This window comes from Terrapene carolina, unplaced genomic scaffold (assembly GCF_002925995.2).
Source record: "Terrapene carolina triunguis isolate 2854851 unplaced genomic scaffold, T_m_triunguis-2.0 Scaffold85, whole genome shotgun sequence".
Lineage (NCBI taxonomy): Eukaryota > Metazoa > Chordata > Testudines > Emydidae > Terrapene > Terrapene triunguis.
This window is the reverse complement of record NW_020664436.1, coordinates 55,145,337-55,167,823: the sequence shown is the minus strand read 5'-3', so window position 1 is coordinate 55,167,823 and position 22,487 is coordinate 55,145,337. Positions and strand designations below refer to the sequence as shown.

Genomic DNA, 22,487 nt, shown 5'->3' with positions numbered 1-22,487 from the left:
TCAGAGTTTCTCAATCAAACTGGATCACTGACATACAAAAAAGAGGAGAATGTTTCTTCCCAGAGGCTTCAGAGAAACATCATAGAGCCTGGGAGTTTTACTGGTTAGTTAGTTACTGTTTCTCATAGAAGAAGCAAAAAATATTGCCTTTTATATTAATATAGGTTTTTAGAAATAACATAGGGGGCAAATATTTTGTTTCTAGCTAGGAATCAAATTTGATACTCCTTTATGAACTGCATTACAGCTGTAAGAACTGCCGTATGACGGGGGTGACTTTTGGTTTGTTTCTCATGTATTTTCCCTTGGGAATGAAGTAGCTAATCATCTTAAATCTGTCAAAGATCCTGCTTACTATGACTTCAAGTCAAGACTATAACTTCAGGAATGTGTAGAGATGAAAGATTCAGTTTTCCATGAGCCCTGCAGCAGACAGGCTTCTAGAACCATCAATAATAATTCAATGAATGGAAAAAGTGTTCTTTTCCTAACATCCTGAGCTATGCATTATTTTCCTACTATAAATGAAGATTTAGGATGGCAGTGTGTATTAACCTATAAAATGCTCGCATTTTCCATTTTAGGATTGCCAGCCAAATGAATGTTTGTATAGTATTTCAGTTAACAACTTGAGAGACAGTCAATGATCCAGCATTGTGTGGACACACATCACTTGGCAAGATGGGAACCTGGGGCTAAGAGGTTGAGGACTGAACTTAGGTCTCTCATGGGAGTTATTGTATAAATTTTGTTATGTGAGCATGGGTCTTGAGGCCCATTAGGTTACTAATGATCTTCAGAAGCTTGAAAGGGTAGGGATTTACAAGGATTGTTCTAATCCCAGTATTTGATTCCTTATCCCATAGATTGTTTTTTGTGTCTTAGACTGACTTCTTGGCCATAGAGATGCGTAAAGGCAAAGTGAACTTCTTGTGGGATGTGGGATCTGGCGTTGGACGGGTTGAGTATCCAGATCTGACCATTGATGATGCATTTTGGTACCGAATTGAAGCCTCTAGGCAAGTACTCAATTAATTTGCAAGCTTTAGTTCTTACCCCAAAAAATGATGAAACTGAGCAAGCAATCTGTCAGGTTCACTCTCTTCAGAGTCACATTCTTAAATACAGCATTTGTAACAGTAGTTTTAAAAAAGAGGTACCTTTGACGATGATAAATATAATCCAGTTTAATGGATTTTTGAACCTGTGTCCAATAGTACATTTTCAGAGAGTTTGTAGCCAAAGAGGTTATAAATGTGTTACACAGCGTGTCTCTCTGACTGCTATTGAAATATATTACACATGTTTAATGTCCATAATCTGCTTTTACCCATGTACTTCTTTGCCCTTCCTCCTTCAGTCCACACAAAATCCAACAACTAAAAGCTCCCCTTTTTTTACTCCTCATGTTATAGCCTCTTGTTATCACTTTAAGACCCTTCACATCTTTGCCCCTCCTTCCTGAGCCACTCTTGTATTTTATGTGGAGCCCCCAGCCCTCTATTCTGTCAGTGATGCCAGTCTTACCCCCACTTCCACTTCTCTCAAATGCCGCTTTGTGCTGGGAACACCTTTCCTCAATGCATCAGTAAGACAAACTCTCTCCTCCAAACTTCTTCTTATGACACACTTCTAGCATGGGGCCTACAAGAATTTAGCCAAATAACTGTGGCTTAGTAGACAAGAATTTTGGGATAGATTATCTAAAAGATGCAGTTGTATTTGCTGTTCCTCTCCCCTACTTTTTGTCTGTTTGCTTATCAGAGTGTAAGCACTTCATGTCAGGGTCTGTGTCATCATATGTGTGTGTACAAATAAATATTGATAATAACGTTTAAAACGTTACTCATTAGCACAGAATCATTTTTAAAATGTTTAAAAGTTAAAGGCTATTTTTGCACTCAAACTGAAAACTATATTTTTCTCTCTGGCTTTCAATGAATTGTGTCTTTTCAAAACCTCTTGGTTTGACGCGGTATTGGGAATGGATGGCCTGTCACATCCCAGTACATTGATTCTTACTCAACATGCCAACCTAATAGGTACAATGCCCCTTCATGCTGAAAACATTTGAAAAGATGTGGTTTATGGGAAATCAACATTAAAAATATTTTGGTCCGTTTAAACAACACAGATTTTTTACATGCTTTGGAAAAAAAGCAAGTGTTGAATGTTTTTTAATTTTAGAAGTTTAGATAAATTAATAGCTGAAAGTTATGTTGGCTTCTTGATCCATATATTTGGAGGCACTATATTGGTATTTCCCTGAAGTGCATACCATCTGGTACGGCAATTAAGACCAAAAAAATAGGTTAGTTTAAAAAAACTAGATGTGTTTGAATCTCTGTGCATACTATGTATTTACTGTAGGGGTAGGCACTATTAAAATCTTTATAATTTTTGCTTTGGTAAGTAGATAACATTACTGCATTTAGCATAAGGAACACTATATTTCATGCATAAAGAATATCATCTCAGCACTAATTATTTGCAAAGGGAGCTGTAATATTTTAATAGCAAACCATGCTACATGTGTGTACTATGTATATGATGTGTCCTTTATTTGCTAGTGATGAACAAATCCCTATAATTTATGTAATATCAGATCAAATGAAATCAGATAAAGAACATGAATCCTAATTTGAATAAATCTTTTCCCATCATAATATGTTAATTTTACATAGTGTTAGACACACAAAAGATAAAATAGTCATCAAATGAGACAGGAAGAAAAAATAGGAGTTTTAATTTCTATTATGTCCATAGCTTTCAGAAGAGGGAAATGATGTTCAATTTAAACAATTTAATGAAATCACAGAATAAGCCATTCAAAGCAGAGAGCTAAATAAAATTACGGCAGAGTGTCCAAATGCTGGCTCAATTAAATCTTATAGCTGGGAAAACACAAATTGGGATACTTATGCAAGATCTTCATCAGGTTAGTGCGGTTTGAGTTCATATTACACATACTGAAATAACTGCACGTCACAGTAGTACAGGACTTTCATTTACAGGAAAACTATTTCAGCAGAAAATGGAGTCAGGACATGATATAGACATCCTACAAATGCACATTGCCTATTAAGCTGTTGTTCGTGATATATAGGGCATTAGATCTAAAGCAACTGGAACAAACTGCTAAATCAGCAGGGGAAGCAATTACAGTAGCACAAGTTTGAGGAGTGGAGCAGTGTTTAGAAGGATTAGATTATGGAGACACTAGTTGGATTTTTAGGATCAAGATGAAGAACTCAGGGCTGGTTTTGTATTCTTAAAGCAGAATCGAGGGAGCACACGCTGAAGACCTTTAATTTGCATCATTATTGTATCACTAATAGCATTTTTGCATCCCTTGATAAACGTCTCAGACCAATTGCACCAATTTCACTTTCTCACCTTCTGTCTTTAAATTTTGGCCAGATTCAGCTGCATACTTTTGAATTTACTTGACACCACTAACAATTATATCCAGTGGTGGGGATACTTGCTCCTCTAATGGGCTCCCTGCAACCTCTGAAGCTTTGAGACTTTTTCTGGGGAGCAGAGAGGAAGAAGATAGTGCACACACACACACTGCCTTGGGTCTCTAGGAAGGGTCAAAAAGTGGGGGTAGGTGGGCGTCACTTACCTGAACAAAAGAGCAACTGGAAGAGACTGGCTCAGTTGAGGGGGCAGACCAGCATATGCACTGGGGGATGGGATGAAAGCAGCTCTGTAGGTGTGTGTGTATATGCACAGATGCATACACACACAATGATAATGTTGCAATTTTAGAATTATATAGCACCTCTTATCCAGGGATCCCAACACATTTTAAAAAGGAGCAGGAACTGACATGCAAAGATGACTGAACTGTTCAAGTTCACTCAGCAGAGTGGGGAATAAAATCCAGATGTGGGAGGGGATATTCTTTCTCTCATTTTGAGGCAGCATGGTCTAATGGTTAGAGCAGGGGACTGAGGCAGATTCTAGCTTGGACAATTCGCTTAACCTCTGAGTCACAGTTTCCCGGTCTGTCGGATGGGTACAGTAACGATTGCATATGTTTTGTAGAGTATATTTTTAATTACAGTCTAGCAGTACTTTTCTATGTTTATATGTTTAAAGTATGTCTATATATAAATATGCATACAGTATGTATATATATATGTGTGTGTGTGTGTTTCACCCTGAAAACTTAATATTGTTGCAAGTAATTAAATTACAACTTATGTTATTCCATTGGTATTTCCTAGTGCAGGGACTGTTATGTATATTGTGAGTATGTTATTTACTTGTAAAGGTAAAAACTAATTGGGATAAAAATCCTGATCAATGAAAACACTGAAAAGAAGGCAAAATTTACATAAAGTTTTACTGTATGAGAATCATGTTAAACAAGTTATCAATACACAAAGCAGTCAATTCTGTGACACAGTCAAATACAATAAAGACTTGATCCAAAGCCCAACAGAGTCAATGAAAAGATTCCCATTGACCTCACTGGGTTTTGAATCAGGCCTAGTCTAATTCTTGGTTTACTCAAAGATACCACCTCATTATTATTACTTAGAAATCTTGCTGAGAAGGTTGAAACCATCTATTTTCCATTAAGGGGAACCTTAACTTTCTGTTTGGAATATTCTTCCTTTGGGGAAGAACAGCTGTAGAAAGAGATGTTTATTTTAGGCACATACACTTTACTGCCAGCCCACTTTGCTCTTAGTAACTCCCCTCTCAAGTGGGTTAAAGAGCAAGTATGTATATGTGGTGCTACAAAAGTTATTCAGATGGTGATGGCTAGTGGAAGGTGAAGCCCATTTGCTCCATGCATCTCTTAAGTAGTAAGTGTTTATGAATAGTGCAGTGTGCATTTTTCAGATTGTCAGTTACCATGGTGCTGGTACATGTTCTCCAGTCTGTCAAGTATCTCATAGGAACCCAGCTGTCACTTACAAATTATCATTCAAATCCTATTAATGTCTCTTATCCTCGACAACTGTTCTTCCTTTCAAGCTCACTAGCCCTTCTCAAATGAGAGAGAGAGTTATTTAAGGAGGAGGATCTGTTGTTAGCACTTTATTCTAGTTGAAGATCAAAGATCCCCTATGCTGTTTAGGACATGTGAGAGCTCTTAAAAATGTGTACCATATTCTGCCCAGTGATTTCAGATTTATTGAATTTGGTCTTTTACTCTGGTTTTACTGAATATTGATTTTAGTACACTACAGTTTGAAAGCACCAAACATTATCTTTCAGTAACCTCCAAATATGAGTGGCTTAATAAAAGTGTCTCCTATACTCACACTATTGTTTCACCAATTCCTGTACTGACTATTTCTACCCTTTTAGGTATATAAGCCAAAGGTCTATACATTTTTGAGATAATAAAATTCAGAGTTTCAATGGAAATGAGATTTATATATTTACAGGAGTCTTGCTCTCTCTCCTCACCCCTCTCCAACACCTTGATTCAGTAGAGTGCCTAAACTTATGTGTAATTTTAAACACAAGAGTAGTCCCACTGACTTTAATGGGACTACTTGCGTACTTAAAGTTATGTACAGGCTTCATTGCTTTACTTTGGATGTGGTCCTGAAGTAAAATATTGGATAGTGCTAATCACAAGTTCCTTCTAAGTGGTAACTCTTAGGCTTACTGCTTACTTCAGCACTCACAGACATATTTTCTTTTAATGAGAAAAAAATTGATTTTATATGTTTAAATGCAGACAATTTTATGATACTTTGTAAAACTAACGTAAAGTTTTGATTTGCTAGCTGAGACATAATAAAGGGGTGGGGCCAGTGGCTATTTTTCAAGCTAGAAATGCTACCTGGGAAGGCTTTACGTGAAATGTCATCTTATTACCTCTGTCTATCCAGAAACTCTCTTGTATCAGAAATGCAAATATCAGTTCTAGTTTCTGAGAAAAGGTCATTTAGCTTTGCTTGCAAACTGTTAGGGAATTATTTTTTAGAATACAATGGGGTAGCCCACAAAGATACAGAAGATGAATAGCTAAACATTATTCAATTAGCTAGGTAGTAATTCTTGACAGATATAGGAAGTAAGCAGCAGTGTGTGAAATTATGTGTGGACTGTTATTGAAGAAAAAGACAAGTTGTATTAAACTCAGTATGTTTCCCTATTAATCACAGATAACATAAATTAAATATGTTCCATATAACACCATGAATTCATATTTCAGTCTGTATTAGGATTGCATGATCATATGCCCATATTAAGAATGCCCACATTATCACGACATTGATCATATGTGAAATCCAAGATCTAATTGTAAAACTAGGGGATTTACCTTTCCAACGATTTTGGCATGGAAAAAAACTCTTAATAATGTAGGAGGAGTTCACATGTGACAGTTCAAGGTCAAAGGTAAAATCCAAAAGGTCATATTTTAGGTACAATATTGAGACATTGTTGCAAATTAATAGGAAACTAACCTTTCCTTTGAAATAACCTTTCCATAAGGCTAATAGTCTGTGGGGGAGTTCATACCTTATTGTGCAAAGGTTCATAAAGTGGTTTCCATTAAGCTGTAAGTATTGGCCAACAGTTACCACGCCAATATCTGAGATACTGCATTTATTTCCTACTCTGAATACTGAAACAGGAAAGACTGAAGAAACTGTTCACAAAGCGGCAAATCATATTATAAAATATAAAAAGGCAATTTTAAACACAACAAGGCAGCCATTTTAAACATAATGGGCTTGTGTCTGAGTATAATAATCAACCAGGGAGCTCCTTTGTGGAGGATGCAGGTCTCCTGCATTACAATGAAGTAAATTAAAGGGCTTTGTTATATGATCATCCACTTCAGAGGAATAAAATTAATCAAATACTCCATATGAAGTTCAGAAATGAATTTGAATCATAGCCTACTTCATTTGTTGTCAAGATACAATTACACTGTACTATTTTGGTCATAGAGAATCTTCACTTATGATATTTACTATTTTGGTGGGTGAATTCACCATGTAATGCATGCATATAGTGAATTATATGCAGTGAGGATACTGAGGTGAGAATAAACATCTGTTATGTGATCAGATTTGGCGCTTGCACAGGTATATGAGAGCTAAGAAACCTCTATTGATTTGTATTAAAAACTGAATAGTACCAGGTTACAAACGGACCAGTAGTGCTTGTCACTTGTCAAAGATGTCTGGAAAATATGAGGCTTTATTTGTTGTGGTTTAACAGCAGATGTATTTACTTATTTATTTGCTTTGGTCCAATTCCAAGGACTGGAAGAAATGGCACAATTTCAGTACAAGCTCTGGATGGTCCCAAAGCAACCATCATGCCAAGTACCTTCAGCGCAGTCTCTCCACCTGGTTATACTATTCTGGATGTAGATGCAAATGCCGTGTTGTTCGTTGGTGGTCTAACTGATAAAATTAAGGTAATGTACTTCCTCACTGTTGGTGCATTAATCCTTTGGTTTGGTTATTTACATGGGCAGTGCCTGCTATTATAATTAATGAATGTATATTTATTGTAGTGAAAGCATGAGACTCGCTGACCAGCATGGGTTCCCTAGTGACTGACTATGGCATGGCAGACTTTTCTCCTTTTGTGTCCCCTGCCAAAAGCCATTTTGTCCCAGTGATAGTCTGCTGCTTCTTGCGACTTGGCCCTCCATCCGGGTCACATAGAATCCCACCCCATCCAGGGTAGACCATTAGTCGCACAAATAATAGTTGGTCAACTTCACATTGGACCTTCAGTCAGACTCCAGACTCACTAGTCCTTACCCCTGGTGTCAGGGGGTTTCAATAGTCCTTACCCATTCTTAGGGAATTTCAACTGCACCTTTCTCCGTGGGCTGGTAGCGGAATCTAGGCAATCCTTTTCTACTGGGTTCTGGTCAAGGGACTGCACAGACCTCCCTAGACCACTTCCTACATTTCCCTGTCTTGCTCCTTTGCCTTAGCCTTTTCCTGGGCTCTCATGTATCAGCTCTGTTCTTGGTAAGCCTCCTCTCTACAGAGCTTTTTAGAACTTTCTGTTACCCAGCTGGTTCTGCTGCAGAAGAGTTTTCTCCACTCCCTCACAGGGCAATCCCTGAATCTGTAGGAGTCTTTCCACTCCCTGCCCACACTTCCACCAGTGTACAGAATCCAGAGTGGACTCATGTCCTGCTGCTTTCTTTTTCAACTTCCTTGGGTTCCCTGCTGCAGACCTATTTACCTTCTATCTGTCAGCAGCCCAGCTCAGCTGTCTGACTCTAGCCAGGCTTCTCTACTGAGTGAGAGCCAGAGATCTGCTCTCCTTCCAGGTCAGTCCTTAACTGAGCCATGTTCAGCCCTTTTAATTCCTTCCTCCTGGCTTGATACCTACTGCAGGTGTAGTGGGGCGAGGATGATTGTGCCTACAGGCTCTCAACCCTTTCAGGCCCTGTGTGGGGTTGGTACACCCCATCACCTAAACACTGCAATCAAGTTAGGCACTGTTGTGCTAGGTGCTGTACAAACACACACACAAGCTAAGCTCCTAAAACAATACTAGCCCCATAACAGGGTGTATTCATTCTATGAATCTATGTCCTTTCCACCGAGTCTCTCCTTTTCCTTTCTGTATGCCGGGGTCAGCAACCTATGGCACGCGTGCCAAAGACAGCACGCGAGCCTATTTTTAATGGCACGCTGCTGCCTGCTGGGGTCCCGCTCAGCCCACTGCTGAACCCCATCAGTGGGCTGAGCCGGACCCCGGCAGGCAGCAGCGTGCCATTAAAAATCCTGCCCAACCCAACCCACTCTTCTCCGCCCCCCGCCTACTGCTCTCTCTGGCGGGGGCACAGCGCAGAAGCAAGCTTGGTCCTGCCGGCTGCTGCTGTACGGCAGGCTCCGCCGGCAGCCAAGCTTCCCCCTCTCCCGCCTCTTCCCCCAGTGTGCTGCGTCGAGCTCCGCCTCCTCTCCCTCCCTGCCGTCGATGGCCCTTGCGAGGGAGGGGAGAAGACCAGCCCCAGCGGCCTCGCTGCTCAGACCGGTAAGGAGGCGAAGAAGAGGCAGGAGGAAGGGGGGTAGGAGTGGGGCGTATCCCTCCAGCCCCCTGCCATCAGCTGCTCAGGGGGCAGAGGGCTGGGAGCACCCCCCTGATCCCAGCCCACCCACCCCCAGCCCTCTGCCCTGACCCCTGTATCCCCCTTGCACCCCAGCTCCCTGCATCCCCCCATGACCCCATTCCTGACTCCTGCACCCTCCACACATACCCAGCCCCCCCACACCCCATGCCCTGACTCCTGCACCCTCCACACATACCCAGCCCCCCCCACACCCCTGCCGTGACTCCTGCACTGCCCACACCCCCTGCCCTGATTCCTGCACTCCCCAGACATACCCAGCCCCCCCACACCCCGTGCCCTGGCTCTTGCACCCCCCACCCTGAGCACCAGGTTGGCAGCAGGCTGAGCGGGGTCAGCGGCTGGGACCCCAGCTGGCAAAGGGCCGGCAGCCAGAACCCCAGACCGGCAGTGGGCTGAGCGGGGCCGACAGCCGGGACCCTGGCTGGCAGGAGCCAGCGGACAGAACCCAGACTGGCAGCAGGCTGAGCCACTCAGCCCGCCGCCGGTCTGGGATCCCGGCCCCCGGCCCCGCTCAGCCCACTGCCAGTCTGGGGTTCTGGCAGCCGGCCCGGGGTTCTGGCTGCCGGCCCCTTGCTAGCTGGGATCCCAGCCGCCGGTCCCGCTCAGCCTGCTGCCAACCTGGGGTTCTGGCTGCCGGCCCCTTGCCAGCCGGGGTTCCGGCCGCAGGCCCTGCTCAGCCCGCTGCTGGCCTAGGTGAACAAAACCCCAGGCTGGCAGTGGGCTGAGCAGGCCGGTGGCTTAATAGCAGCATTTTAATTTAATTTTAAATGAAGCTTCTTAAACATTTTGAAAACCTTGTTTACTTTACGTACAACAGTAGTTTAGTTATATTATATATAGACTTATAGAGAGAGACCTTCTAAAAAATGTTTAAATGTATTACCGGCACACAAAACCTTAAATTAAAGTGAATAAATGAAGACTCGGCACATCACTTCTGAAAGGTTGCCAACCCTGCTGTATGCTAATCTGCTTTTTGCTTTATGTTTCTCTCATTTGGACACTGGTATGTTCCACCTAATCTTTTCTAGAACCCCTCTTCTTCCAGCTGCTGACATTTTCTCAAAGTGTCTGAGACATCTTCCATTCTCCTTCCTGTTGGCTCCTCCTCCTAGTCTTATCCTGTGGGTGCTCCTCTGTATCCTTAGTGCCTCCAGCTCCAAGGGATTCAGGATAGGGATCAGGAAGAGAGATATTAATATCATGAGAGCTGTAAGAAGTTATTTTTTTGCCTACAACAGAAGGTGGTGCACAATATTTGCAGCACCTGGGCTGCATTGGTAAGTTACCAGGAATCCAAGGGCTGCACTTAACTTGGATATAAATGCAAGTGAGATTTATTCTGACTAGAGATGGTTGAAATTTTTCTACAATAAAAATTTCCCAACAAAATAAGTATTAAAAGAAGTATTAATTAATTTAAAAAGTATACATTTTTAGTGAAATTATGTTTCGCAGGAAAAAGTCATTCAATGAAATTTTCCAATTTCCAGAAAAACTTGAAAATAATGTTTAGTTTCAAATATATTTTTACATTTTGAAATGGCGAAAAAGGCTATGTCTAAAAGCAAAATATTTCATTTCAGTCAAAAATGTTGAGATACTTTTTTATTTAGACATTTCCAAACTAAAAATTTTCAGAACTTTGTTTCACTAACATTTTTAATATTTCAACTTTTTGGGATGAAAGCAAATGTTGAAATATCAGAATTGCTCGTGGGATGGAAGTTCAGTTTTCTGAAGTCCTAATTTTAAAATATGCAGCTAATTGCTATTATTTTTTATGTATAGAGTGCTGTAAGTGCATGTTGTAGGCTTGCATAAATAGCAGCTGTCTAACATAACTCTGAATATCAGACATTTGACAAGCATTTGTAGAAATTCAGAAAAATTCTTTTAAGAGATTTGGATTGGAGAATTGTAAGTCAATCCTTATTGGCTGAACTTTGATTTAAACTCCTTCCGCTTTACCTGAAAATGGCTCTGCAAACAACCTGCAAACTTTATTCTTCTTTGAAAGTTTTCTGAGCTGTTGATCAAATAAATCTTGAAGCTTCTTCTTGAATCATTAAGTGGAAAAATAACTGTCACCGTAAGTTCTGTATCATTTGTTTTCATATCAGAAAATAGGAAAGGCAATTCCACTGAAGATGTCTGAAAAAAAGTATAGTGACAGACAACAGCCTTTGCTACCCTCTCTCCCCAGGCTTCCCTAGCAGCTGCAAATGGCGGCTCTAGCTTGCTTTCCGTCTCCTTGCTTTCCCAGCAGCTGAAAAGAAAGATTTAAGCTTCCCCTGTGAGCCACAAACAAGAATCCCTGCAGCAAACACCCAACAATAATAATCTGCCAGCTACTAAGAGTCCGGAGGGGGCTTCAAACTTGCAGAGAGTATTGAACCTTCCACAACTACCAGCTGCTGAACCCCTGCCAAATCTATCTGGCTATTTAGCACAGCAACTCACTACCTCTCTTCCCTATACTCTGCTCCTTCAGGGAGAGAGAGTGTGTCCAGAGACTACAGGTGGTACATCACACACCTAATATGGCTTTTTCTCTAGTATCTAATTTCTATGGTGTTTAGCCATGATGGATAAACATCATAGCTGGATATTTCTGCTATAATGCTCAGCAATAACATATTTAATAATGTTGTGATGCCAATGCTCGTCATTAGGCTTCAGAGTATACACTCCATTGAGATGCATGGAGACAGTACTCAATTTTCAGAGACATAGGCATAATGTCAAAACCCCAATTAGACACAACTAAATTAAAGTTTGTAGAATTGCTTCTGCCTCTACCAGTAGTGAATTTGACCCATTGTGTCAGTCTGGCTACAAACGCAATTAGACAGCAGCACATCTGGGTCAGGTCACAAGGGCTAGGACCCTGGTTCAGATAAGCATTTAATCATGTTCATGCTTAAGTCTTTCCCTATGCATGAACTTAAGTCCTAGGGACTTAGATGGGGATTTCAGCATGCTTAAATGAGTGGTGCTTTCCTGAATTGGACCTAGAAGTTTAATTTAAAACAAATCCAATGTTTACATTCTGCCAGAACTGAAAAGCCATCAACAGACTTCAAGAAGCCCCTCAGCCAGCATATTTGGCCTGTCGGCCAAGAGTGGTGCACCACAGCACTAAAAGCTGCGGCTCAAAACTAAAAACTAAAGTTCAGGATATGGTTTTAGTTCATTTCAGATTTTGTTTTTGAGTTATCAAAGCACAAGTGAGTCAAGCATTCACACCAGTTTGTTTTTATTTGTACAGCTCTACCATTTTAAAATGTCTGCACATATATTTTTGAGCATAAATCTGGAGGGGAAAATATACTCCCAGATTGAGCCTTTGATTTACGTTCCAGCTTGAAACAAAAGTTGATGCCTAGGTTTTAAAGTCTGGAGAATCAGAAGGCTGTTGTGGAAAAGCTGCCACAGTCTTCACTGCAGCTGTGCTATCCGATACAGCTTGTAGAAGCCAAAATCCCTAGTACTGGCCAAAGGCTGCCAATGCAAGAGGAGTTCATTTAATTAAATAATGTTTGTACTTGGTATTAAATTCTGCAGCAATGCTGTAAAACGTCAGCTGTGTTTCTTTATAGAAAAGATTATTTAAAAGGTATAAATCTAAGAGACTGATATCTATTTGATCAATCATGACTTTTTAATGGAAACTATTGATCGCAGTATACTGAGTAGTATCTTGAGAGTATGCTACTGTCACTTAACTAGGATATCTGTTACCCAGTATTCCAACTGCACAAATATTTAATAATTGCTATAACATATCAAACTTTATTGATATCATAACTAGTTTAACTTGTCATATATATACTCTTTCCTTCCCTAATGTACTTAATGTGTTTGCTCCACAAAACAGTTAACAAGAATAACTTGCAAATGATGCATTATAAACTATGTACCATATAAAAATTAAGGAAAAGATTAAAAATCTAAAGTAGGATCCCTGGGGGAAAAGAGGTTAAGGGGATCTTGAAGATGATGAGCCAAGAGAGATTAAAAAGTTCTGACCCTCAGCAGGGTTCAAATCTGTAAATAGAACTGAAAAATAAGTGCTATTGTTTGTTTTGTTTTTTTCCAAGTTAGAAAGGTTGGGATAAGGCAGATGTGCAGTGGAAGCAATTTAGCACTTAACTTAAAGCATGTGCTATCTGAACTGGGGACTCTAAAGTCCCAGTCACTCATTAGCATGAGGCATAGAAGTGGAAACCCCAAAGTCTGTCTGACTGATACAGAGTCCTACCCAGGATGAGATTTTGGCAAAGGTTTTTGAATAGATCTAGTTTCTTCCCTTGGTAGTGGGGCTATCTTGAAATCAATCCTTCACCTGGCAACCAGGGTCAAGAGCAGCAGTCTGGCATGACTGTTGGTATTTGAGGTTATATTTAAAAGTCAGAAAAGTCAACATTTTCAGTGACTGTACTATATTCTAGCAAAGTCTGTGAATAAAGGAGAATAAAGGAGAATACTGTAACCTTGATTTTCCTCTATAAGAGAGACAAGGTGGGTGAGGTAATATCTTTTATTGGATAATTTCTGTTGGTAAGACCATGGTGATAACAACTTTGCATCCTCCTCTGTAAGTAAGTTTTGTTGTTAATTAGACAAAATGAAGTCCTGCAAAAACGTATAGCTTTTCATATAGCAGCTGGTATAAAAAGCTGAAACTATTTGGACATTCATCAAGATCAGTGATACTTTAAAAGGCTCTTTCTTGCTCACAAATCTAATATTTCATTTCACTGGGTCTCAGTCGGGGTGATCAGACAGAGTCACAGATTTGGCCTAGGATATAATGCGAAATCCCTTTTTGTGTGTGTGTCTCGGCTTCTTTCATATCACTTTCCTGCCCTGCAATGTTTATAAAATGTTCCTTTTCAGTTTTAAAAACCATCTATCATTTGTCTTACTTAGACATCATGAAGTTCTCATAAGTAGCAGTAAATTCATACTTGTTGCTCATTAAAACATTTATGATTACCCCGGGAAATATCACCAGCACATTTACACTTTCAAATCAGACTCTTCCTTGAAAGTTTTCAAGATGTTCTTCTCCATGTTCTTGCAGAGTAATAGTCTTAGTATTGATAACTGCTTCATGGTAAGCAGCAGTTGCTTGTATGTCTCAAATTCTAAATGCATAGATTGTAAATCAGCTCATACTGAAGCAAAACTTCAAATGAAATTACTGGTAGATATTTTAGAAGAATGAACTGAGATGAGATTTCTATGCTCTGTCATATATTAGCTGAACATAGTCTCATGTTAATTTCAGTTAGATAAAATGAGCAGGACCCCAAGCAGTTTGTGTTAGCCTAGCAGGCTTTTGATATTTCAGGGTTTAATTTTGCTTTGTCATGAGTAATTTTTTAAAATTCCAAAATTAAATTATTTTTGTCCAGGTTTAGCCAAGTGGGTTAGTGATGCTCATTATGCTAACTTGGTTTGTTTCCAGTCTTTACTTTCCAGGCTTTCAAGGACAGAATATAATGTGGAAACAACACATTTACCATATGTGGAGGAGATTACACAGTCCCTACCATGCTCTGTAAAGGAAAAACACTGATAAACTCTGAAGAGAGTCTTCCATAGGTGGCAGGGTAGTAATTATCATGAATACCTGGGGAGGCAGCTGGGGCAGTGGGATCAGGAAGAGAACCAAGAATGACTGTGCCAGACCTTTCCCTTAATCTTACATATCTTGCCTCTCCAGGCCTACTGCCCTCCCACACTAGCTCATCTATGCCCTGCCACTTATTTAAAAAAAGAATTTGTGGAATGAGAATGATATTTCATTAAAAATCCCCAGTTTCTTTCGGTATTTGCTGTATCCATTACACAATTATGCTTTGAAGATAGCAGATCGCTTCAAGCTGCATTCTAACAAGTTCCGTACTTTCCTGTTTGCAGAAATCAGATGCTGTAAGAGTCACTACCTTCACTGGCTGCATGGGTGAAACTTACTTGGACAGCAAGCCCATAGGACTGTGGAATTTCAGGGATACAAAGGGTGACTGCAAAGGATGTGCTATTAGGTTGGTAATGGACTGGCTTCTTTTTATGTTCCTCACCCTTTATGAACCTGTCTGTGAACATGCACCATTCTGTTGTGGAGTAAATAGGAATATCTACACCAGCCACACCCCTGTAAGTAAGCAAGTACAATATGGCTTACTGCACATAAATCAATGAATTAAAAGGAATATTAAAAAATAGATTATAATAATGCCAGGAGGGAGTGTGTGTCCCCCATTTCATGAAGGAGGTTAGCGATACCTTCAGTAGAGTTAAGTCTAATGGGTAGAGAGTGCCATGCATAGTAAAATCTTGCTCCAAAACATATTGAAGTTGTGGAAAATCTCCTGTTGACCTTATTGGGCTTTGGATCAGGCCAATATGGAGTAAATCTCATTTCTCAAACACATTGGTGATAATCCTGGACTGCTTGATTGGAAATCAAGAGAAGGAATGAAAAAGAATGTTGGGGCTTAGGAATGTGTAGGCAAGTGCAAAGTTACAATACAAACTTCGAATTAATCACATAAAATTGATCTCCTGGAAAATATACTTGAGAACAACTTGCCATTAAACATGTCTATGTGGGAGTTAGAAAGCTAAATCCAAGGTCCTTTTTTACATGTAAAAATGGGGGAACAGCATGCATAATGAAACATTGCATGAGGACCTATGCATGCCAGTTCTTTGTCTCTAGATCACTGGTTCAAATCTAGATGAACTTAGTAGTGGCCAAAAGCCACTGGTTGTCTGTCTGACAAGAGTGGGCAAGAATCCACATCACAAAAATCACCACCATAGTAAGTTGCCATTAATTGTGTCTCTTGTTGGAAGTCTCAGAAGAGAAGCCATTGTTTGAATGGCAAGGGAAATTGAACTATCTTCTCCCTGATACATGGTCTCTTCTTAACTGTCACGACCGTGGTGGGGGCGGTCTAACCTAGTGTTCGGAGCAGGTGGTGGGGGGGGGGGTCAGGCCGAGTCCAATACCAGGAGATCAGAGTCCAAGACAGGCCAAACCAAGAATCAGATGTCAGGAGGTAGGCAGGGTCAGGTTACCAGGAGATCAGCAGCGGGCAGTAGAAGTCGGTATCTCAGGGGAAGCAATCTGAAGCAGAGGGAACCCAGTTTCACAGACAGCTGCCTGTGCCAGTTTATGGTTTATATAGAAGCTGTGAACTAACCAGGAGGCCCAGCAATCAGATTACAGGACTGGAGTTCAGCTCCTCGTCTGACAACATTTAGCAAGTCACTGGGTGGCAGGTTGGAGCTTACTAGCTCTGAAAAGTCCATGGCCCAGGGCTCAAGACCTGTGGTCTCTGACATTAACAGAGTTAAGGCACTGTGACAGAACAGCGTGGGGAGATTGACACTGCTGTTCTTGTGCTGCATGTCATCTGCAAATAAATAGAGGACTTCAGTCTCCAGGGCTGTCAATGTGACACCTACTAAAATCACTTAATAATAATATGAGAGATTACATAATGCTGTCATGAATCTTTTCACAATAAAAGATGCAAGATGAAATTATATGGACCATGAAATACACAAAGCAGACATGTCCCCTATCTTTCTCCTAGACTACTTTCCACATCACGTGTACTGAGTTTAAAGGTTCAGGTGTCAGAAAACATGTTTGTATAAAATTTGGCTTCCCTCAGATTCCCGTGGTTCCCTTTTGCCCCAAAGCAGCCGGAAAAACTGGTTGGAATATGAAGAATTTCTTTCTTTATAGCCCACAGGTGCCAGACAGTGAGGGAACTATTCAGTTTGATGGAGATGGTTATGCTTTGGTGAGCCGCCCAGTCCGCTGGAACCCCAATGTTTCTATGGTCATGTTCAAATTCAAGACCTTCTCTTCCAGTGCTCTGCTGATGTACCTTGCTACACATGACTTGGTAAAAAATAAAATCCTCTCATCATGTTTCATGCTATCTTTAAAATTACTGAATACCTGTTACTCAAAAGGAGAAATGGAAATTAAAAAACAAATGTGCTGTTACAATGCTGATTATCACTTCAGTACTGAAGCTAGTGGGTTTTATGTCTTGTGAGTTGTGTAGTCTGCCTAGTATGCTTGAATATTATCATATACAAATCATTTCAGACTCCACAACTCACAAGCCATAAAACCCATTAGCTTCTTGTGTTTGAATGTGAGGTATGGTGGGGCAGCGGTGGTGTGTGTTCATGTGAGGAAAATGTCAAGGATGCAATCCTGGCCTCATGGAAGTCAATTACTTTAGTGGGGCCAAGATTTTACTTCAAATTTAGAAATGCTCAAATTAGCAGAATTATTTGATTTCTCCCCTCCCCTCCAGTGATGGTTAATTTTTTGTGGCTTAAAATATAGTGCATGGGAAATGAATAGGCACAAGAAAGGACTGAGTACAGAATGCTTTGTATACAAATTAAGAGTAGTAGTTTGTGCCCAATGTGAGCAGCAGGATAGGGAAACGATGTATGGAGCAGCCAACAGAATGTGATGCTGGCATTTCTTTAAAAAAATTAGTTAATGTTCTTACACTACAGCTGAAATGGATAATTTCAGACATTTGTTTATTAAGGTTGTTTAACTTATTCATTTGTCTGTATTGTCAAGGGTCTGTGGACAGCAGGACGAGGTTATTCCTAAAGACAGCTGGTCAAATCCTGATCTCATTTACACTGAGGGCTGGTCTATACTTAGCCGCTAGTTCGGCGGCTGGAAATCGAACTTCCTGGTTCGATTTATCGCGTCTGGTCTGGACGCGATAAATCGAACCAGGAAGTGCTCGCCGTCGACTGCGGTACTCCAGCTCAACGAGAGGAGTACCGCGGAGTCGACGGGGAGCCTGCCTGCCGCGTGTGGACCGCATCTGAACCGCGGTAAGTTCGAAGTAAGGTATGTCGAATTCAGCTACGTTATTCACGTAGCTGAATTTGCGTACCTTACTTCGACTTGGGGGGTAAGTATAGACCAAGCCTGAGAGTGTAAATTAAATCTGGAGTAGTTCCAGTGAATTCCAGTACAGCTGCTCCAAATTTACAACATCCTAACTGAGAACAGAATCCAGCCCACTTTATCCTTGTAATATGGGTTGTGATCTTCAGTACAGGAGCTTTCAGAACTGTGTATCTTGAACCTTTGCAAAACACTTACTGGTGGGCATGTGCCATTGGCTGATCACGTTGTGCTGGCCTATTTCCAGTCACTGAACTGCATTAAAAGAGAGCCAAAAATACGTTGTTTTCATAAGATTACTTTTTCATGTAAGCAACTGTGGTAGTTGTTCTAGGGATGTTTTGCAGTTGTGAGTAGGAGGGTGGGTGGGCGAGCCATACAATGGGAACACAAGTAGTCCATGAAAGCATTTCTCTATTAAAAATGTGGTCTCACACTAGGTTTGGTAGGAGCAGCCATGAGAGAAACAAGAACTAAAATTAAAACTTCTCTGATGGTCTTATGCCCTTGGGTTAATGATTCCCCATTTAGTCCTACCTTCCCCATTAGCCTGGTCTCTAGCTCCCTCGTGAGCTAGTAATTCCCCCCCCGGCCCCGCATCTTACCAGCCTTTGTTTGCCCTGGATATTGTAGTTTATTGTACCACAGTTCCAGTAAGCCACCCAATGCTGCAACTTCAGGGTATTTAAATATCAGCACCAGTGGTTGATAGGAATAATAGCAAACTGAACTACCCAATTCCATTTAGGGTAGATCACTGACTAGAAGGAAATTGCAGGACAACCCACCAATTTAGCCAGTGACCTACATAAGAAGGTAGGAAGTAAAGAAAACAACTCTTTGACAGTACATTTCAGTGTACTTGAAGTTAGGGACAATAAATATCTGAGGAGTTTAACAACTTAAATAAAAACCCTGTACATTGTCACTCACAAAACAAACAATTGTTTCATGTTAAATATTGCTTATCACAGAGAACACGAACCAGTCTTCCAGTGTGTCTAAACAATGTGTCTAATCTGTCTCATTAACAGAAAGATTTCATGAGCGTAGAGCTCAGTGATGGGCATATAAAAGTCAGCTACGATCTAGGTTCAGGTACAACTTCTGCTATTGGCAACCAAAACCATAACGATGGGAAATGGAAATCGTTCACCCTCTCAAGAATCCAAAAACAAGGTGAGTTCCTACAGTGATAACATCAGAAGTGCTCTAATTACCCTGTCCAGCACAGCTAACCATCTAATCACAGGGAAGATGACATACAATATTGCTGGATTAGAAAGTTCTATAAGAAAGTGATTTAGCAACTTATTTTGCTTAGGTTGCAGGTGGTTTAGGTTAGAAATGACTGATTGCAGTGTCAACCAGGTCTTTTATGATTTTCTTTTGAAACCGGTAGCTTAATTTTCAGGCATAATTCTGCCTAACAGCTGGCTAAATTACATTCTAAAATGCATTTGAGTGAAAAATGTTTTCTTCATGCAGTTCCCTGATGTTGTTTAAAGTTCATAAAACAAATCTATGTGGTTTCTGTTAGAGTAGAAATTGGTTTTAGGCTTTACAATGCTTTTCATACTCTGGGTATCCCAAAGTGCTTTAAAAAGTAATGAGTTAAATACTGGTAGTGCAATAATTATGTAAATAAACACAGCAGCTATTATATATTCAGTAACATCTTGCACAGTGTCATGACATTGGAACCCGGACTGCGGAAACTAAGCATGTTTTCAAATAGTGCCATAGATTCTTTAACCTCTACTGTACAAAAGCTAAAGCTAAGCAGGAACTACAAGGGTGAGAGGGGAATTTAGCCTCCATATCCAGTCTGTGTTTGACCTTGGTTGAGAATCCTGGCAATTGTGTGTGAGATGGAGTTTGTTTTGTGAGGTAAGTCTATGTCCAAAAGGACTTGAACTGAGACTCTTATGACACTCAGCAACTAGCATATGGTAAAAGCTTTTGCTTACTTGTGTTCTGCATTGGATTCAAACCAGCAAAGTAGATGTGAAATGATCTCCCCATTCTTGATCTTGTCCTGAACTCTTCACTGAATAAACTACTGACACTGAAGACAAACCAGTTAGGGCTGGGGATAGAACATATTTAAAAATAAAGCATACAAGATTACTATGGCATTTTTCAGATTGTTATGATAACAGAGAAAAATGTTTTTTTCCTCCACCCAGCTAATTTATGATTTGGAAATCTAGTATCTGACCTGCAAGTTACTACCCCACTTCCTACACTCCAAAAAAAAATTTATTTTCATTCTGTTTTTTTCCACTGGGTAATATATTGTTCATGTCTGATTTTCAACTTCTTAATCTTTTCCAGCCAATGTATCAATTGTAGACATAGACACTAATCAGGAAGAGATCATAGCAACATCTTCTACAGGAAGCCATTTTGGTCTCAACTTGAAAGCTGATGAGAAAATATATTTTGGTGGATTGCCAACTCTCAGAAACCTGAGGTAATTGGACTTAATACAATATCTTTGCCTATCGGAAGAGCAGATAATGTAAGTTTATTATATGTACCTATTTCTCCTCAAGTTTACTTGCCAGGAGAATGGTGAATTCCATTCCCAATGCAGGACCAAAGGTACCTGACATTGATACACTTGAGTGATATTTCCTCTGTAAGTGCCAGCTCACACCTTAAGATGGCTCGAATTGTTCACTGCTCCATTTGAAATACACTGTGAGCTGTGATTATACTACAGTAAGGGCTCCTGATGCTGTGTATGGAACCATAATGATGTAACTGAGCTTCTCTTTCTCCGTACATTTCTTTGCTTCCTATAAGCATGGAGTTTGCAGCTCCAAACCTATAGATCAGAATAAAGCCCAAGTCCTGCAATGACTTAAGTACATGTTTAACTTTACAAACATCAGTACCTCATTAAAGTCAGAAACTACTCATTTACTTAACATTAAATGATTGCATAAGTCTTTGTAGGATCATTGCCTACTATACTTTCAATATGTGTTACATAAAATTTATGGCATGTTGTACTTATTTTAAAATCTATTTGAAGACAGAAGTTCCATTCTTGAACTCTTCATTAAGATAAAATTCCTTGTGCTCAAGAATTTATATTGAATAGATTTAAAATATCATGCAGTATATTTAAATGCAATGAAATGTGGTTCATTTCATTTCATTTTATTTTTTCTGAGTCCAATCCTGAACTGCTTACTCAGGCAAAACTCCTCCACAGTAAATTTCATTATGTATAAAATATATTGCATGTTCTTTTCACTATACTTAAGTATTTAAGAAATGGGATATGAGATGCTGGAATTTAACAGGGGGCTTTTAAATAATCTGAAAAATCTTGTTGGGGTTCAATGAATGCTCAGCAATTTCTGCAACACACAAAATCTGAGCTACAATGAGCAGATGAACTATAACAAAAACAAGCCTATTAATCTGTGTCAACTTCATTTACATTTCATAATGACAGTCATAAAGTCACCTTGTGCACCAGGAAGCATAGCTGTAGTTTAGTTTCACAACCAAAGGGAGAACAGGCATATTTGTTAATTTATTACGTTTAATTTACAGTACCTCTGATATCAGTTTACCTTGTAATAAAAAAACCAAGCTGTTTCCCTCATGAAGTCTCACATTGGATTATGTAATTGTGAAGTCACACTGGCGTGTGCCAAATTATGTGAAGAAATTACTCCTAGGCATATCCTTTGTGGTTGCTTAGGAAACCAAGAACACCCTAGCTATTTGAAACTGTGGGAACCATTGTGCCTGCAGCTGTGATTCATCAGTTGTGACCTGGTGCAAGATGCATGTTACAGTAAATTACTATCAAAGATAAAGATCATTTGAGCTGCTGCAAGCAGCGGACATCGAGATACCTGTGACTTTGTAAATGCCAGGCTGTATCAGTCTCAGAACCATCTCCTTCCAGTTACTTTTATGATTTTATTTTACTGATGACTAATTGTAGCAACATATAATAAAACAATTTACTGATCTATATGACATTTTACGGGAGAATGTGTGGAGGGGAATAACACCGTTAATTGTGCTAGCCTATTAAGGCTTGTTGTATATTTATTTAAATTAAAAGAATCTCACCAACCAGCATTTGTTTTCACTGGGAGATCTAGATCTATTTCAGTCTGAAATGTTCTGAATCTTGATAATGAATATCATTTTCTACAATGAATGTAATTAAAAATAAACTTGTTTTTTCCCTCTCTTTTATCCTAGTATGAAAGCAAGGTAAAAATAATTAAATATCTGCATGACTTGCATGCGTTGAGTAAGTGCAGCTTGGTTCAGGTGGCAGTGCAGGAGCTGTGGGTAGCATTTACACCAGCTGTTCCCCTGGGGCTGTTAATTGAGCAAGTTGCTCCTGCTGCAACAGGCAAAGCTGCTCCTAAGTGC

At 40.0% G+C, this 22,487-nt stretch overlaps 1 protein-coding gene across 1 annotated transcript in view; it reads left to right on the top strand.

The window, feature by feature from the left end:
* Nucleotides 1-22,487, top strand: part of LAMA2 (laminin subunit alpha 2) — a 337,406-nt gene that overhangs the window by 281,067 nt on the left and 33,852 nt on the right. Inside the window, exons 48-54 of the mRNA XM_029911052.1 lie at nt 886-1,019; nt 7,249-7,408; nt 15,023-15,147; nt 16,863-17,025; nt 19,106-19,250; nt 20,409-20,547; nt 22,311-22,322. Coding sequence (XP_029766912.1) covers nt 886-1,019; nt 7,249-7,408; nt 15,023-15,147; nt 16,863-17,025; nt 19,106-19,250; nt 20,409-20,547; nt 22,311-22,322 — 878 coding nt within the window. The remainder of the gene's footprint in view (nt 1-885; nt 1,020-7,248; nt 7,409-15,022; nt 15,148-16,862; nt 17,026-19,105; nt 19,251-20,408; nt 20,548-22,310; nt 22,323-22,487) is intronic.